The sequence below is a fragment of the Cavia porcellus genome, unplaced genomic scaffold (assembly GCF_034190915.1).
Source record: "Cavia porcellus strain 051 isolate PalLab524CR breed Dunkin Hartley unplaced genomic scaffold, mCavPor4.1 scaffold_4, whole genome shotgun sequence".
Lineage (NCBI taxonomy): Eukaryota > Metazoa > Chordata > Mammalia > Rodentia > Caviidae > Cavia > Cavia porcellus.
This window is the reverse complement of record NW_026947487.1, coordinates 41,067,934-41,087,117: the sequence shown is the minus strand read 5'-3', so window position 1 is coordinate 41,087,117 and position 19,184 is coordinate 41,067,934. Positions and strand designations below refer to the sequence as shown.

The following is a 19,184-nucleotide window of genomic DNA, read 5'->3' as shown; positions in this document are numbered from 1 at the left end:
CATGGAAAGGCCACCTCCACCCAATGTGTGTCTCATTCCTTTGATGTTTGTATTTATGTGGACACAGTTGGGTTATGTGTTTCACATTCACGGATAAAAATGCTTGAGACAGAAGAAACTTTATTTTTCAAATATGATATTACTTTTTAAAAAACTTATTTTTCATGATGATGGAAATAGAACCTAGGGCCATCCACCTGCAAGACAGACACTCTCCTCCTCCATCCCCACTGAGCTATAATCCAGGACTACTTAGTTTATTTTTTAAAAATTGAATAAAATTATGGCAGGCATGGTGGCTCACAAATGTTACCTTAGCCTCTGGGAGGCTGAGGCATGATGATCACCACCACCAGTTCAAGGCCGGCCTGGTTACGTAGTGAGTTTAAGGACAGCCTGGATTACGTAGTGCAACTCTGTCTCAAAAGCAACGACAGTAAAAACAATTGAATAGTTGATGCTTTGGGCTAGATTACTAAGATTCTCATGTCCCAGATGTACTTTCTTGCCAGCCCAAGTAATAACTCGCCCTAAAATGAAGTTCATACTGTATAGTTCATGGCATTGTTCTTCTCAGCCGTGTGGGTCCTGCTATTACAGCAATGAGACATTTAGTTGTCTGCGGGTTTTTAGGGATTGCAAACAGTAACTGCAATGGATACAATTAAAGCTGAAACCCTTAGACAGGTCGCTGATTTCTCAGGGTCTACACAATTTAAGGATCTGATAGGCCAGTTCACCTCTCAAAGGTTGTTCACTTTTTTTTTTTTTTTGTACCAAGGATTGAACTCACGACCTTGTGCTTGCCAGACAGGCACTTAGGCCACTGAGTTAAATCCCCAGCCTCAAGGTTGTTCACTATTTATATGTCTTCCCCAGCAATGTGATGTGCCACTCCTCCACCTGCCCGGACTGAATGCTGTATTTTTAAAAGCTTGACTGATTTCTTTTTTTCTTTCTTTTTTCTTTTTTTTTTTTTTTTTTTGTCTTTTTCATTTTTATCGGTACCAGGGATCGAACTCACAACCGCCTGCTTGCAAGGCAGGCGCTTATGCCGCTGAGCTAAATCCCCAGCCCCCTGCTTGACTTGGTTAAAAAAAAAAAAATGCACTGCTTTGTTACTTTGATTCATATGGCACTGAGTAATAGTGAATTTGAGTGCTGCATATATTCCTTAGCTGTTTGTGCTTTGCTTTGTGAATTTCATGCCCACTTTCCCCACTGGGGTGCTGAGCACTGAGGCACTGAGTTAAAGCCCTAGGCGGCCTCCTGTGGGTTTAGTGCTGCTGTTGTTTTCACCTCCCAGGCAGCTGGGGTTACAGGTGTGAGGCCACACGTGGCCTTTTCTTTTTGTTCCTTCTTTCTGTTTTGGGTTAGTAGGTTTTTATAATTCTTCTTGATATTTAGGTAGTCTCGACTTCTTAAAGAAATTAACCCTCCATCTGGCATATAAAGTGCAAATGTTGAGTCCAGTTTGTTGTTTGCCTTTTATTGTTCTGATAGAACTATTTTCGTTGCATACGAAAAATCAAATAGTATTCTTTTTAAAATACCTTTCAGAAAATGTAGACCTAAAATATTAGCAGAATTGGCAGATTGCTTTTCTCTGCATTGACCATGCACTGTTTTAAACTGTAACATATATACCAACTTTCATTTTCTACATTAATGAGGAAGAGTTGCTTCATTAAAGAACATTAAGAGCCTGTTCTCCATTAGGCGTGCATTTTCTCATCGACTGAGTGGAGGTGATTCTCACTTTGCAGGGTTGCTCTCTTGTCATCTGGCTTGCAGCAGGGGCTTACTGCATGGGAGCTGTACTGGTATCACGCAGATGTTTGCTCAGTGAGCTGACACTCAGTGCCACTCGAGGTGTGGACAGAGTGGGTTTGTTTTCATTTCTCTGGTTTTGGGTAGAATCTTAGATGATCAATTTTATACCTGTTTTCTTTTTAATGAAAAGTATTTAAAGCCAAAAGTTTCTTGTTGTTCTGTTTCCTTTCTACTAATTCCTGAATTATCGAAGTGTGTTTTTCTGTTGGTCACGGGTCATGTTTTTAATGTGTGTCTTTCCATGTGTGCTAGCTGTTCTGCTATGCTGTGCCATGACTGTCATGGCGGAGTGGGCTAAAGGAATGCAGTGTTGTTTTCTAGTGGACCCTCCTGTCAGAACTGGATCTGCTGCCTCTCTGTGGCATCTCAGTCATAGATCAGCTACTTCTGTTTTGAACTTAGCTGGAAGGCGTGGTTGGGATCTTTTGAATGCACCCCAGTTTATCCTAGTGGGTTTTTTTTTTTTTTTTTTTGTCTGAGACAGGGCCTTACTGGCCTTAAACTTACTATGTAGCTCAGGCTGGCTTCAAACTTGGAGCAGTTCTTCTGCCTCAGCTTCCTAAATGCTGGAATTACTGGCTTGTACTGCCATATTTGGTTCTTTTCTTTTTCTCAGTATAGGAGATTGAACCCAGAGCCTTGCATATGTTAGGAAAGTATTCTACCACTGAGCTAAAGCCTCCGCTTTTCTTAAAAAAATAGGTAACATTCTTTGGATTCTATCAGTGTGTGCCTTTATCTTATGACCAGGTTCTTGCTCTTTTTTTTTTTTTTCTTTTCAGTTTAACTCTGTCGGTGAAGCTGGGCACAGCTGTCAATGCCTGTTCTTATAGCAACTCTTGAGTTACTTTGGCCTTTATGTCCCACGCGACTCCGATGGACATGTTTTGCTGTTTCCTATGCATGACATTGTGTCCCCACTTCTCTATTTTTCTTTTCCATTTCAGGCACTTCGACTTAGCAATGTGGCCTTGGGGAAGACAACCACAGGCCAGATAGTCAACCTGCTGTCCAATGATGTGAACAAGTTTGATCAGGTGAGTCACATTCCAAGGTTCATTTTCAGCCTTTGCCCCTTTTCTTTAGCCTAACATGTTGGGATGGCACATTTTGGGTGTAGAGCAGCATTCTTCTGAGGAGGTAAGATAGGGGTACTTTATTCTGCTTCTCACCCCTGTGTGCAGCGTATACATTGTACCACGTGTCATCTTGTAGATTAGAGCTTTGTCTGCTAGTGTTGCCTCCTACAGACTTCGATGATAAATAGGCAGAGGACAGTGTTGTTGTCCTCCTTGGTTAGGCACCTGTCTGTCTCCCGTGGACTCCTCTTCCTTAGCACTTGACATGAGTCGAAGAGATGGCTGGCAAAACTGTCCTTCTCCTTTTCTTGAGGATCTACTTCTGGGCAGACTCGTCTGGGTGGACACTCACATTTATGTTTCCCTGGGTTTAAAACCCACTATGGCCATTTCTGTTTGGCTTCTCATCTGTTCTTTTGGAGCGGAATGTTTCTGTGCCACATTCTCGCTGCTTTCATTTTTATGTAGTCCTAAGAACTTGTCTTTTTCTTCAAAGGTGACGATCTTTTTGCACTTTCTGTGGGCGGGACCACTGCAGGCCATCGCAGTGACAGTCCTTCTCTGGATGGAAATAGGAGTATCGTGTCTTGCTGGGATGGCAGTTCTGATAATTCTTCTGCCTTTGCAAAGCTGCATTGGGAAGTTGTTTTCATCACTGCGGTAAGAGAAATACTGGCTTGAGAATTATGTCATATGGGGTTGGTGGCACCCACCATGCTGTCTAGTGCGTTTGTTCAGAAACAAAAGAAGTGCTTTATTATTTTATCTTTGCACATGCTGCAGGCTCTTCAGGCTTAGCCAGTGGCCAGTCCTGCTGTGAGCTGAAGGCTGCTTTTACTGTAGAAGCTGAAGGTCCTGGGCTGCTCCAAGTTAGCTTTCCAGGCACCATGGGCTCATTATATCCAGTATCCCTAAGCGGAAATTACATATATAGAAATTATTTAAACATAGATTAAATAATAATAAACATTTTCTAGCCCTGGTTGTAACTGCATACATTTAAAATTTTTTATTAATTTATATTTGCAATACCTAATAATTAATATTCATCTTGGGGAACATACATGTATTGCATCTTGGTCATTTTTACCCTCTTTACCCTTGCCTTCACCTCTTTCCCAAGACTCTCTTCCTGTCTCCATAGATTTTTGTTAAACGTGTTCAAGATATTTTCCTATGTGTGTATGGTTTTTAATTTTGTATTTCCATTAAAGTGTACACTCCTCAAGGACAGGGTCAAGCCTAACAATGTCTTTTATAGTCCTGTGGTCCTTGAAGCTTGTGTGCTAGAAAAATGGCTGTTGATGAAGGACTCAGTGATAAAGTGACTTAGACCATATCTTAGTTACTTTTCTCCTTGCTGGTACGAAATATCTGACACTTAAAGGAGGAACTCACAGTTTGCGGAGCTTTAATTTACAGTTTGTGGAGCTTTTGGTTCATAATCAGCAGGCTCCAAGGCTGGCACTGCAGACAAACAGTTCATTGCTGGTAAAAGATAACAAAGCAAAAAGGTAGGGACCATGGCTCTTTGTATGCCTTATGTCTTATCCAAGTTACTTAGGGTGGGTCACTTTTAATCCTCATGCCCTTGATCCTAACATTGCACCTTAAATTAATTCCAGTGTCACTCTAGATTCAGCCACCTCTGAAAAAGCCCTACTGTGACTGCATGAGAACTTTGGGGAGACATCTAGACATAAGCCATAACATACTGCCCTGGTCCCCTCAAACTCATGGCATTTAGTCCGTTTCCAACTGTTGCTTAAGTCCTAATAGTTTCAGCATTGCTGAAAAGACCAAGTCCAAAGTCTCTTCTGAGATTTAAGCCAAACTCTTAGCTGAATGCTCCTTGTACAAGTGAAAAGAAGTTAAAGACTTTCAGCGTTCAATGGCACAAGATAATTTCCATTCCAAAAGTTACAAAGAGCGGCTACAAAGAAATGGTAACAAAGCAAGACCCAAATCCAGCAGGGCAAACATTAAATTCCACAGTTCTACTTTTAGCATCCCTAGCAATCTGTGGAAAGTTATGAACTCTCAAGGGTTTGGGTGGCTTCATCCCTATGGCACTGCTGATGATAGTCATAGCTCCCATGGCTTCCTGCTGTTGCTGGCTCTGCTCTGTTCTTGCAGGTTTCCTCTGATTAGCCACATTACTAGTTTCTCCAAACTTCTGAGGTCTCCACTGCGTCATATGCCAAGCTTTACACACTGCCCTCTCTAGGTGTCACACTGGCTGGCCTCTTTTGAAATCTGTGTGTAAGTCTTCCTGACCCTATAGCTTTTGTATTCTGCATGCACCTGAACCCAGCACCATGTGGATGCTACCAAGGTCTGCTGTCAGTAGGAGCAGTAGCCAGGCTTCCTTCTCTCTTGGCTATAGGGATTGAGTACCTGAGCACCCTGAACCCAGTCCTGAGGAACGAATTCTCTAGGCTGCCAACATTCTGGGGCATGGTCCTCTGGGACTCTCTTCTCAAAGCAAAGTCTCACCTTTGCAACTCTGAGGCTGCAAAGGTTGGAACCTTCTGGTTCTTGTGATACCCTCAGGCCATCTTTTCTGTTGTCTTCATCTGAAATACTTGGCTTTTTCTTGCTCTTTTCAGTGACCAGTTTCTCCTATGCTCCATCTTTGCAATCTGCAGCTTTCCTGAGCTTCCTTTCTGGGCAGCAGACTAATTGATCTTATACTGTTGGGTGCTTTTAGCCAATAGAAAGTCAGGAGAAAAGAGCCCCAAAGAATGATTTAAAAATGTGAGTTTGCCAGAAGGAAAAAGCCAAGTGGTGACAAATGTCTGTTATCCTGCCAACTTGGGAGACTAAAGCAGAAGGATCACATGTTCTAGCCTAGCCTGGGCAACTTACTGAGACCTAGCTCAAAACAAATAAGGGGTTGGAATGTAGTTCAGTATGACACCCCTGGGTTCAGTCCCTAGTACTACCAAAAAAAAAAAAAATGAGTAGGTGGTAGAGACGTGATGATGTTTGATGTGTGTTTGAGCTCTTACTTTTGTGTCTTTGTTCCTGTTGTTTTCTCTACTCAGAATTTTCCCTTTGTCCTCTTTGCTGAGGAGAAACGGTCCTTGTCCTTGGAGATGTGTGATATTCTCGTGCTCTTTTGCTCACTGCTTTCTCAGCAGCATGCATCACCATTTCCTTGCCGTCCCGTATCATGTACTTCCTTCTTGTTTCCCCCTGCCTCTGCAGTGCATCACTGTAGATTCAGGAGCCTTACCACCTGCCCTCCTACCTGAGTGCACCTAAGGGATGGGTTGATTGCCACGACTCATATTCATGTCTTCCTCAGTGAACATTGCAGATGCTCCAAAGTGCTTCGGGAGTCGGAATGAGTTGTTGACTTTGTAATTGCAGTCTTTTTCCTTTGGGATTATGAGTGGATCCTTCCTGGGTGGGCAGAGCAAAAGAGCTACAAGGAGCTGCAGAGAATCATTCCATCTTCAGCCTTTGCCTTGCCTGCTGCAGATAAGAGAAGGTAGGTGGCCCTTGCTGTGGCTCATCTTCCTTGTCTCTCCCCTTAGGAGTAAAACTGCAGCCTTCACGGATGCCAGGATCAGGACCATGAATGAAGTTATAACTGGAATAAGGATAATCAAAATGTATGCCTGGGAAAAGTCATTTGCAGACCTTATTAGCAACTTAAGAAGGTGAGTTTTTGTGTGCATCACACTATACTGTGTTTTTCTGTTTTAATTGAAGGAGTTTAAAAGTCTTAACTGTGTTTCCACAACAGCATGGGCTTAGTATGATCCACACCACCCCTCTCTGCTATAGGGTTAAGTGGAATAAACAGGACATCATTTTAACCTAGACTTCATTTGCCATTTTCTAAAAGCAAGAAAGATATGTACTCCTTAGTGGGAACATTGAGGAGAAGTCCAGATGTTTCTGAACACTCCAAGGCCCGCTTAAGCAATGATTCCAAGATGTAAATGTCGGGAGACTATTGCATTTAAAATAAAACTAATTTATGTCAGTGTAGCCAGATGAGAAGGTTATGGAGATTGGCTACATCAGATAGAGCCAAATGATATGAATGGGTATTATTATGCCAACCAGTTATGGAAATACCATCCCTTTGTTTGGCTTTATATTGTTAAAATCTTGTTTTGAGTTTTGACTTAAATATTTGATGAGTTTTTCCACCTCTAGGAGACAGGCCTTGTAATTCTCTGGTAGCCCTGGCCACCTGTCACCTGTGCCCCTGTGTAGGTGTGTCCCCCTGGGTTCCTGTGCCGCCTTCCCTTCAGTCTTCTCTGGCTCCCATCAGCTGTGCAGCCTTCGCTGGCTCCTCCTTTCCAGGTTGCCCACCTCCCTTGCCACCATGCGCCAACTCCTGCCATCTAGTATCTTGGAGTCTCACAGTTGTGGGGTTGCTTATCCTCTTCCCCATAAGTTGTTGAGGTCCTGGCTCACTTCTCTGTCATCAGGGAGGTGCCCGTGCCAGGACACAGGCTTACAGATATCCCTTGAGTGAATTTGTTTGACTGCTTGTTCAAATCCTCAGAATGTTACACTGTGCACTCAGCACCCTGTGGCTGGTCAAGAGAAGTGCTGTACTGTGTCCCATGTGGTCATTGTGTGGAGGCTGCCACACAGGGCATATGCTGACCGTATATTCCCGATGTCACAGGCAGTTTATCGTAGCAGATGTCTCCTGCCTTGCAAAGGCACCGTGCACAGGGCATGATTCCATACTTTTGATGTTGATGCTCCATGAAAACCTGTGTTTTACTCCCTTTTCCAGGAAGGAAATTTCCAAGGTTCTAAGAAGCTCCTACCTCAGAGGGATGAATTTGGCTTCATTTTTTGTTGCCAACAAAATCATCCTGTTTGTGACCTTCACCAGCTATGTGCTGCTTGGCCATGTGATCACAGCCAGCCATGTATTTGTGGCCATGACACTGTACGGGGCGGTGCGGTTGACTGTCACCCTCTTCTTCCCCTCAGCCATCGAGAAAGTGTCAGAGGCCATCATCAGCATTCGAAGGATCAAGGTTTGGTGGCAAATAATGCTTAAAGTTACAGTTTTAAGTAAAATGTTTCCTTCTCTTACCTGGTGTCACTGTGTCCCAGTTAGATGAAAGTTAACTCTTTGAGCTGCAAAACAGGCAGTCAGTGCACAGTTGTCACATAAGTGTGCCTATCTCAGGTAGACTGTACCAAGATTCGCACAAGCATTGTTCGTCATTTATGGGCTTAGTTACTTTTCTCGTTGAGGCAGCCAGTGTTAAAGGAAGGAAAGTTTATTTGACCTCAGGTTTATAGATGTTTCAGTGCACAGTCACCTGGCTTCACAATGGGCTGGCATAGCAGAGGGGCTTCACAGAAGAGAAACAGTTCATGGCAAAGCAGTCTGAAAGCAGCAAGCAGCCGCAGGAGCAAGCTTGCCTTCTCTTTTATCCCGTCCAGGACATAAGCCTTTTAGGTGATGCCACCCCATTTTGTGTGGGGCTTCTTTTGTCAGTAATCCATTCAGCCATGTGCAGAACTATGCAAACTGCAGTCAGTGGACTGATTTGGCACCACACACCTTTAATCCCACTATCACATGTGCTAGCTCCAGTCAGCTCTGAAAGATACACTTACAATTGTATCAGGCTTTAGGGGGGACATCTAAATACAAGTTATAACATGGGCACGTATAAATAGCAGCAACACAGCACTCTCGATGCATAATGGTAAGAGGGAGGAAAATACCTAAAAGCAGGAAAACCAGGTTTCATCTCCTAGGCTCACTGCAATGAGTAGGTGGCGAACTGTGTGCAGCTCTGGGTGCGGAGGTCTTCTTTGTGCTGGAAGGTCCCTGGGCAGGAAGAATGACCTGAACCTCACTCAGTTATCCTTGCTTAAAAATGTGCTCTTTTTCTCTGGATGTTTTCTAATTGCTTTCCGAATCTATCTGTTTTTTGAAATAGTCACTATGTAGTTTAGGTTGGCCTGCTTCACTATGTAGCTCAGGTTGGCCTCACACTCTTGGAGATCCTTCTGCCTCAGCTTCTCAAGTGCTAGGATTACAGGCATGGACCACCATGACTGACTGAGTCTGTCTTTTAGATCTCTGTCTTTTCTTCCCATCATCTTTTTGTTTTTCTTACTCAGGAAGAATATTTTTGTAGCGGGCTTGTTCCTTGTTTGCTTTGTTCATTCCCACTGTACCTGTTCTGGCTTTTCCTAAGTAGCTGCACCTAAATTGCTAGAGGCAAATAATTAACATAACCAAGGGCCAGCGCCTGCTAGGTACTTAAGTATTTGTGTCTTGATGAATGTGTCTAAAATGAAGATTGGCTTTAGGAGGGCTTGAGCGTGAAGTGACATGTGACTTTTGGGGTGGGGGAAGGGAGGCTTGTTTGAAAACTGAGTGTTTTTAATGATGGAATTTCTATTTTCTAAGAAAAATATTACTCGGAGATAGATCCTTCATACAGTCAGTGCTGGTTCTCTGAGTTTATCATTCTTTGTGTTAAGAGATAGACCAATTCATTCAATGAAATTTCTCTCACGTAGCTTTTGCGTCTGTCAGTATGCCAGGATATGTTTTGAGCACTGCATTGTTCTGTGTGTGCGCTGTAACTTTCTCAGGCAGTGTCTCTGCATGTGTATGCCATAATTCTGCTGTGGTTGCTGCTTTCTTTGCTTGCCGAGGTGTGGATATCATAAACCAAATGCTCTTGCAAGCTTTTGCATGTTATCATACCCTGACAAGAGTGACAGGAGATAAACATTTATCTGTGTCTGTGCTGTACAGAGAAGGAAACTGCTTTGTTTAATAGCGTAAGGTGTGTCCTGTTCTCACCTAGCTTGTACTTGACAAAGTGAGGATCCTGCCAGAGCCCTCGTTTCTTGATTGTTGCTGCATTGCCTGTATTGTTGGCTTAGTCTTTTCAAGTTGTGAAATGTATTCTAGAGTGTGGTTTGAGTCATCTAGTCTTATTCCAAAAAAGCTTCCAGATTCCCTGTTTGCTCAGGGAACTGCAGACTCAGATTTCCATACTCAGGGTTTAAGGCTCAGCTGTCTACACCGTGTATTTCTCAGAACACTGCCCTGCCTTCTGTGCCAACCCCATTTTAGGCCTTTCACCCAAGAAAGGACAGGGGTGCTATCCTTTCTGTCCTTGATATCATTCAGCAGATGCTGCTGAACCCTCTGATTGGCTCCCATAGCCCTTTTCCTGCTTTGTGAGGCCAGTGCCATGCAGGTGAGCATCACTGCCTACATTACAGGCAGCAGACAAATACTGTGTTGCCCAGCATGACAGTCACAGAATATGGTAGCCATCTTTCTATCACTGTGACAAAATGTCTGAGAGAATTGGTTTAAAAGGAGGAAGGATTTATTTTGGCTCATGGTTTCAGAGGTTCAGTCTGTGGCTGCTTCACCCTTTTGCTTTGGGCCTGTGGCAGTATAGTACATCACGGTGGGAATGTGTGGTAGAAGAGGCCTACTTATGTCATGGTGGCCTGGAAGCAAGGAGAGACAGAAGAACAAGAAGCGCTATCCCTGCATCACCTTCCAGGCCACGCCCCCACTGACGTCACTTCCTCCAACCAGGCGCTACTCTTAAGGTTCCCTCCTATGGTGCTGTGGCATTTGGGAGGTTGCTCACCCAAACTACAGCAAAAGGAAACACAGGGGCCTAGCAGAGACTCCCCCAGTTGTCCAGGTGCTATAAGAAGCCAGAGAAATACTTAATGAGCAGGCAGGTTGAGAGGGTAGACATTGCTGAAATATCCAGCCTTGACCCAGGTTGCTAGATCCTGTCCAGGGGGTGGCTGCGTCCAGTCTTTCCCTCCTTCTTTGTGACTGTCTGTGCCTCAGACCTGCCTGGCCTTGGGGGACTTCCTGTGCAGGGAGGGGTTGTGCCTGGCACAACCTGGCTTTTCTGTGGTTTCTGCCAGCCTAGCTTCAGGCTCAGTGGGCGGCTGGACTATCCTTGGCTTGTGTAGATAAATGCAGTAGACTCAGTCTGACTGTGTGCTAGCCTTCAGGAGATAAAAAAAGATTCAAAGTGTGGGGCTTTATGCAAATGAGTAATCATTAGTGAGTTGTACTATGGAACAAGTGCTTTATGAATACTCACTCCCTTATGTCTTACACCCCGCCATCCCCATTTTACATATGAAGAAACCGAGGCATGCAGTGGTTAAATGATACAACCAAGTTTTCACAGTTAGTAAAGGCTGAGGGTTTCGGCCTGGGTAGTTTGCCTTAGGAGTGAGTTTACATTGTAGGTGAGAGGCCCTGGGAGAGTTGATGTGCCAGCTGGAGTCCAAGGACAGTCTTGAGGCAGACTCCCCTTTCCTTTGGAGGGCAGTCTTTTTCTTTTCCCTTAAAGACCTTCAACTGATGAGATGAGGCCCACTCCCATTGCATAGGCTTTACTAAAAGTCTGCTGACTTCAGTGTTAACGTCACCTGAAAAACACTTGTCTGACCAAATGGCCGGGCGCTGTGGTCTTGCCAAGCTCCTGCATAAAGTGGACCGTCACACACTCTTCACTCCCATCTCCCTTGGGGCTCCCGGTGTGTGACTTTGTCCTTATTTAACTTATTGTCTTAAAGCCATCCATGCATAGATTCGTTTCCTCCTTTTAGGTTTAGGTTTCTACAGGCCTGGTGCCATGCCAGGCACCAGGCAATCTATGCAGATAGCAAAGCCTGAAAACATGGGCAGAAGGAAACTTGCATCTGCATCCCATTGCAGAATTCCCATCTTCATCGTATTTATGTGCATCGTTTTAGAGCAGAGTGATTACTTGGATTCTCTGATGAATCACAGTATGTGGCACAGTGCCAGGAAGGCACCCTGCAGAAAATTTTCAGGGAATTACAGTCAGAACACGTGGGTAGGTGCAAACTTGAGGATTTTTCCTTTCCCACCAAAATGCAGTTGCACTGAGGCTTTAAATTCCTTTTCGAGTAGCTGGGTGCAGTGAAATTAATATGACGACACACTGGAAACCTGGTGTTTTCTTGTGGGTAACTCTGTCCTGAGAAAGGAAGCATTTTTGATTTGGGCAGGAAACCTTGGTGTCCCCTCATACCCATGGCTGGGGGTAGGGGTCTCTTCAGCAGTAGTTACTTTCAAACAAAGGTGGGGCAAATTGCAGAGAATTAGAATGGTGAAAGAGCTGGAGGTGGTGGTGCATGCCTGTAATCCCAGCACTTAGGAGGCTGAGGCAGGAGGATCACTGTGCGTTCCAGACCAGCCTGAACTACACAGCAAGACCCTGTCTCAAAAAAAAAAAAAAAGAGAATGGTAAAACAGTATGCTATTAGTGTGGCAGATGAGTTCATGGGGGTCTCGAAAGAATTGTGGGAATTTTTTCTTCCTTCTTTTGGATCCTAGACTTGGACTTGAACTCACTATGGAGCCCAGGCTGATCTCAAACTCATGGTGATCCTCTTACCTCAACTCCTAAGTGCTGGGATTGTAGGTGTGCATCACCCATACCTGGTTAGACTTTTTTAAAAAAAATGTAGGTGGTTTCTATAGCCCATTTAAACATTTTACTTCCTAATTTATCATAGTCACCTGGAGTTGCTTATTAAAACTCAGTTATCTCACCTCTGAGATTCTGCTTCACTGGGCATTGGCTGGGCCCTGGGTGCTCAAGTCTGTAGTAGATGTCCTTGTGTACCTGATAATTTGCTATATTTCGAGAAATTTGCCCAAGTTGTGTGTGTGTGTGTGTGTGTGTGTGTGTGTGTGTGTGTGTGTGTATCTGTGTGTGTGTATGTGTATGCATGCATGTGTGTGTCAGAGAGGAGGAATCACACAGATCAAACTGTACTTAGCAAATGTAAACAATATCAGCATCACTTAACAACAGTTGCTAGGAAAAACACAGCACTCGGCTAGAGTTCTTTGAGGAAAAATTTGGCAAGTATTCAGTTACTCTATATAGTCATGGAGAACCTGGCTCAAGCCTGGCCCTGTGATAGATGCTTCTTTCTGTACAGTGTTTAGCAAAGGCATAGAAGTCCTGCTTTTATGTTGTGTGCCATTCTGTGTGTGTGTGTGTGTGTGTAGGTAAGTAATCAATTAAATTCACTGTTCGGCAAAGTCCAAGTGCCGTGAGGTGCTGTGGAGGATGCTGGTTCTGAAGTGGGTAGCGATGGAGGGGTTGGCAGAGCCAGGTGGTTGGGCAGGTAGGAGGCTGGTGCTTTGCACTCCCCTGGGTCTAGTTATGTGGCAAAAGTACTTAGTACATGAGAGACACATGTGTTTGAGGAAGCAGAACCATCTGAGGCTCCAAGGTCGAGAGTGGTAGAGGCCTGCGCAGGGCACTGTGCAGGACCTGACAGAGGAAGAATCTGAGCTTTTTGCAAGCTTATCCTGGCTGCAGCCTGGGGAGAGGTGTGCATGGGGTTGAAGAGTGGGCACCAGAGTGGAGGTGGAGAGATGCATCCAGAGGCTGATGGAGGGAGTGCTCCGAGGTGATGTGGTTCGGGTCAGGGCTCAGTGGAGACATGGTGGATCTCAGAGCTGGACCTCACATTGCCTTTGTGGTAAATGGGGGAGAAGTTAGTTGTGGGGAATCATGGGCTGCTTTGTTGGTTTTGGCTGCAAATCTCCTGGATTCACTGGATTGTGGGATGCCAGAAGAAGACCAGATGTGGGGGTAAATTTGGTTATGAAATTTGAGATGCTTCTGGGGTGTCTAGGTATTGGTTGTGAGATACTTGTAAGGGCAGTCTGCCTGACCCAGCCTCCTTTCCTACTTCTCAGACTGAGATAATGGGCAGTGAGTGCAATCAACTGGCCTGCCGTTCACTTTCTTCCTCCCACTTAGATGTGGCAGTGAGGAGTTTGAAGGCGAGGATGCTGACCAGGTGTTCAGGACTAGGGGAGGTTTGACCAAAGATAGACTGAAACCCTGGTAGTCACATGATGTTCTAAATTTATGCTGCAACATAATCCTCTGCAGCCCAGGACTTAGTAAACTACACCATCATAGGTGACTTTCAATAGATCATTTTGTAGCAAAAGAATCCATCATGTCTTCCCATCCTTGAGATATCTAGTAGTGGGTTTCATGGTGTAGGGTCTCCCTTTTTGCATCTTTCCTTTCCTTCCTTCCTTTGTGCTGGGGATTGCACCCAGGGCTTCATACATGCCAGGCAAGTGCTCTACCATTACTTACAGCCCTACACATTCTTCTTAATTCTCCCTTTTCCATAGACAGAAAATAGCCCAAGGAGTGTCTTCAGGTTTTTTCTCTTAGTAAGGACAGGATCCATGGCTTTGGCACTGTGTAAATCCAATTGAATTATAAGAGATCTGGTTTGAACGTCAGGGCACTGCAAGTCTCTGGTGACGTCCACATGCAGTCAAGTGTCTCTGGAGCTCACACTGTTCACAAAGCTCCCTGACTTTCTGCCTGCAGCTACTTGGAGGCCAGTCTTTCTGGCTGAGTTCTGACAGGTGCTTTCCTGTGGAACTGGTCCTGGGAAGCACATTTCCCTGGTGTCATAGAATTTAATTCAATTTTTTCATCATCCCGAGTCCTGGAGCACTCTGGCACCTTCAGAAGCTGTTTACTTGTTGAATGGAGCCCCATTAGCCATGGGGAGAGGATTACCTCTTTCTCCCTCAGACCTGTTGTTTATGGACAAACACTCAGTAGATTTCCTTCCTCGCCTTGTGCATAGCTTTTCTATTTCCTTTTGAAGGGAGGAAATTTTTATTCTAACGGGCGCACACAGAAGCCTGAGATTTATGTCTTGGTAATATTTGTAAGCTGAAATGAGAATTTTATTCTATCTAGACAAATTTTATAGCATATGCAACCTTTTGCTTATTGCAATCTTTCATACTGTGTGAGACTCTAGTGATGTAGTTGGTGGTTTGAATAATTTAAGCCGAACATAGAGTCTGTTTGTTTGGGTAGCGTGTATCTGTGTGAGGCATGGCCCCTAAGTGCATGAGTGAGGCGTCTCCACCCTCCGTGTAGCTTAACCTGAAGGGTAATGCCTTGCAGGATTGGCGCCGAGATGGGCCCCACTGCAGTCAGATTTATACTCAGGCTGTTAAAGCACAGGCTGCTCTGGGAGCGTGGGTGGAAGTAGTGGAGGGTGTGAAGCATTCTAAGCCGTGTTCATTATCAGAAGTATTTCAAGAAGAGCCTTGGGGTGTGCTTGGGACTCTTTGGTAGCATTGGGAGCGCTGGGCAAGGGTGCAGAGAGAGCAGTGAAAACATTATACCAGTGCTGATTCATGACCACATAGATTCTCTCAATAGGAACAGAGACTTGGGGAGAGGCGAATTGTGGCAGAATAGTCAGGGATTGATACCTGCTTGGCTACAGAAGTCTGCAGAGAGCAGTCTAAGGTTGTATTTCAGCCCATAGGGGAGTGTCTGCCCTTTTGCCTCCGAGCTGGACATGGCTTGTGCAGGTAGAAATGGTAGTGTTTGGTCTTTAGTGATAAGGCTGATGGCCGATTCAGTGGCGGAACGAATGAACAGATTGTGTCTTATGTTCCTGGGAGCTTTAGAAGATGCATAGCAGGTGTGTATTTTCCTCCAAAAGGAAATTTGCATTTGCACTGTTCACCAGTTGATCTTTGGGAGTGGACGATTACAGATAAATTTGTAAGTGAGCAACAAGAATTTTGAAGACTTCCAGGAGTACAGTTTTTAGAGCAGTAGATGGAGTTAAGTGTTGCTTCCTCTTTTTCAGACATGTTCACGTGCGTATTTCAGGTCCGCCCTCAATAGATAGGTTAGGTCTGCCTGTGGGTTCTAGAATATCTGGCTTAATGTCATCTTCACATATAATTTATATTTCTGTACTGCAAAAGCCCCCATGGGTTCTAAGTGAGATTTTAGGGCTGCTGTAGTGAAGAACCACAGACTGTGTGATTAAGGCAACAGAAATTCATCTTCTCATAATTCTGGAGGCTGCAGTGTGAGCCCTAGGTGTCACAGGGCTGCACACCTTTTGAAATCTGCAGGGGAGGATTTTCCTTCCCCTCATCCAGCCTCCAGTGGCTGCCAGCAATCGGGCATCCTCACTCATTTCTGTCTCCATGGTCGTGTGGCTTGTTTCTGTCAACATGTCTCTCCCTTCTTAAGAAGGCTAGTTATGTTGGATTTAGAGGTCCGTCCTTCACTTTCTGGAGACTCCTGCATTTACTATTACATGAAAACAAAACAGTGAAAATGTACAGGTTCTACACATATTCAGCTTTGGGACTGTGTTTTCCCTGTAGGGAAGAATCAGTCTACTTGTTGAGTTAGACTCAAAGTTACAAAGTTAGCTCCCTTGTGGCTTTGAGCTTTCTACCTTTCTATACAAGTCTGTGTATGGAGGACAGAGCCCACCCGTTACACAGTGCTCTGCTCTTGAGCCAACACCACAGACCAGAGACAACACTTTAAATAGGCAGGTAAAGGGACTCATAGGCTGGGTGGAGCCTTGTATTGTGAAGTTCATAGAAGCAGTGATTGTTGGTTTTGCAGCTTTAAACAGTTTTGGTTTTCCTTTTTCTTTAGAACTTCCTGTTACTTGATGAGATATCACAGCCCAACCTTGAGGCACCAACAGAGGGCAAAATGATAGTGGATGTGCAAGATTTTACTGCCTTCTGGGATAAGGTAACAAATCCTCCTCTATGCACCTTTTTTTTTCCTGGGTACCAGAGATTGAACTCACGACCTCATGCTCATGGCTTCCAAAGGATAGTGGATGGCTCTGATTATTATTAATAGAGAATGCAGAGATTTTACATATTACGTAAAATGGGACTTTCTCATGTACTCATAATATGTTCTAAAAATTCTCAAAATCAGGAATAAGGTTTGCCATTCATCATAAGGAAGTACAAAACCAGCCTAAAGTGTTTGACAAGTTATTCGTCATCTCCTTTTCAAAAACATTTTTGCTATTGATGAAGGGATGAATCTCCCTTATCCTGTGCCTCCAGGGGATGCCAGCCCCTTTGGTGGCAGCCTCAGGCAGGGAGCAGGCACAGGCCAAGGTAAGCTCCCTGGTTTCTTAACCAAAGGGTTTTGCCATGAACACAGTAGACAGGTAAAACAGGCAAGGACACAGAGTTTTTCCCACACTTGGTTTGCTTAGGATATCTAAGCGGATTGGATGAGCAGGGTCACCAAGTGCTCAGACTGGCAGGCTCTGTGGGTCCCCCTTTCTTTGCAGCTCCAAGGGCTTTTGTTCCGGAGCTCTCAGCTCTGTGTGTGAGTGTGTGTGTGTGTGTGTGTGTGTGTGTGTGTGTGTGTGTGTGTACCCTCCTCTCAGTCTGAGTTCTTCTGGGAAACAAAGTGCACAGCAGAGGAGTAGGAATTTCATGCTGAGAATTTGTTACCAAGATGATAAAGAGCAAAAGAGGAGGCAATGGTGAGCAAGGCTACCCTGGGATTGGCAATGGCAAGAAGCTGCTGGCTCCCACCCCTGGGGTGACCTGGAGGGAGCAGCTTGGCGCTCTTCTGTCTCTGTCTCTGTCTCTTTCTCTGTGCCTGCTCCCAGCAGGGGTTGAGAACAGGAGCCAGAGGCTGTCTTCTGGGAGTGGGGACTGCAGAGGCTGGTACTGGTGGGACCGGCTGGCCTCTCCTCTCCTCCTCTGCTCACCTCCCAGGGCTCAGACCCAAGCCTTCTCCCCACCTGCATGGCATGTCCCGGCCTGATGCACTTGAAGGGTTTGATGGAAGCACCACTGAAACCTCATGAGTCAACGTGGGGCTTTTCCCAGCCTGCATCCCTGTCAGCCCACCCAGCTCTCACCTGGTGGAAGGGGTTGGATGCTGCCCCCCTCTGGTTGCAGCGGAACGGTGCTCTGTCTTGAGCTTTTGCGTGGGGCCAGCACCTCTGGCCCTGAGAAGCTGAGCCATGGCTGTTGATGGCAGACAGGTTTCGTACAGCTGTCCTCTTTGATCCAGGACACGCTCCCCTTTGGGGATACCAGATTCATTTTTAAAGAATTCTTTTTCTAGAGGTCAGCAGACTGAATTGCCCCTGATTCATGCTTGATCTTCTTTTTCTCTGATATGGAGGAAAACATCCCAAAGAGTGTTGCATAGAGTTCCAGGCTTTTAAGAAGGTACCTTACAAATGATTTGGGGCTCAGAAGAGTTGTTAATTCCTCAGCCATTGGTAACAACTGGAGAGACTCAGGTCCACTCTCAGATCTCTGCAGGACACATGGAGTTGTAACCATGGACAGAAAGCCTCCTCAGATTAGTCTCCACATAGCTACTTTTAAAACTTCACTTTCCATAGTTATCCTCAACATTTTTCTATCAGAAATGTGGATTTGGGGGTATGTGATTACCACTATCGAGGTACTCTTTTTTTTGTCTTTTTCGTTTTTATCGGTACCAGGGATCGAACTCACGACTGCCTGCTGGCAAGGCAGGCGCTTATGCAGCTGAGCTAAATCCCCAGCCCCTGAGGTTCTGTACTATTAATTTAAAACCATTGTATTGGGTAGCTTTCCTACTGCTGGGTCAAAATACGTGTCACTCCCAGAGTAAAGAAGGAGAGGTTTGTCTTGGCTCACAGTTTCAGAAGTTGTAGGCAGTGGTCACTGGCTCCATGGCAGAAGCATCATGGTGGAAGGGCATGGTGGAGCAAAGCAGAAAGTAGAGGAAAAGCCAGAGAGAGAGGGATCAGATAGAGTCCCAAGGTTACAACCCTGTGATCCACTTTCCCCAAGTAGGCCCCACCTCCGAAGAGCCCACTCAGCTGTAAGGTCATCAGATTAACCCATTCAAAAAGTCAGTGCCTCACTATAAGGTCGTCAGATTAGCCCATTCATAAAGTCAGTACCTTACCATCCAGTCAAGGCGATAGCTAAGATTGACTGGCACAGACATTCTTCTTTTAGCTTATGCTACCTGAATTTTGCTTGAAGGATAGGTAAATTGCAGGACTTACTATGATTGAATGGGAAAAGGAAAACGCATTTTAGTTTATCATGCTCTGCTAAATTCTTCCTCTAACACTTTTAATCTCTCAGTTGACTGTGTACTATTTGGGAATTCTTTGTAGAACTAAATTTGATTTGGTCTCTTAAAGAATAAATTGAACTGAGAAACTATATAAAACAGCATTTTTGAGACATTAGCAATTATTGAAAATTTCCTTGAAATTTAGTACAGGTTTTATATCCTTTATCTGAAATACTTGGTACCAGGAGTAGTTCCTATTTTGGATATTTTCAGATTTTGAAATATTTGCATGTATATACTGTGACATTTTGAGGGAGGGACCCAGGACTAACTACTAAAG

General features: G+C 44.8%; 1 protein-coding gene across 3 annotated transcripts in view; it reads left to right on the top strand.

Moving 5' to 3' along the window:
- Abcc4 (ATP binding cassette subfamily C member 4 (PEL blood group)) overlaps positions 1-19,184 on the top strand; it is a 228,956-nt gene that overhangs the window by 64,491 nt on the left and 145,281 nt on the right. For all 3 annotated transcript variants that reach the window (XM_063246938.1, XM_003477614.5, XM_063246937.1), the window contains 5 exons: positions 2,781-2,870; positions 3,409-3,572; positions 6,455-6,580; positions 7,681-7,930; positions 16,433-16,534. In XM_063246938.1, coding sequence (XP_063103008.1) covers positions 2,781-2,870; positions 3,409-3,572; positions 6,455-6,580; positions 7,681-7,930; positions 16,433-16,534 — 732 coding nt within the window. The remainder of the gene's footprint in view (positions 1-2,780; positions 2,871-3,408; positions 3,573-6,454; positions 6,581-7,680; positions 7,931-16,432; positions 16,535-19,184) is intronic.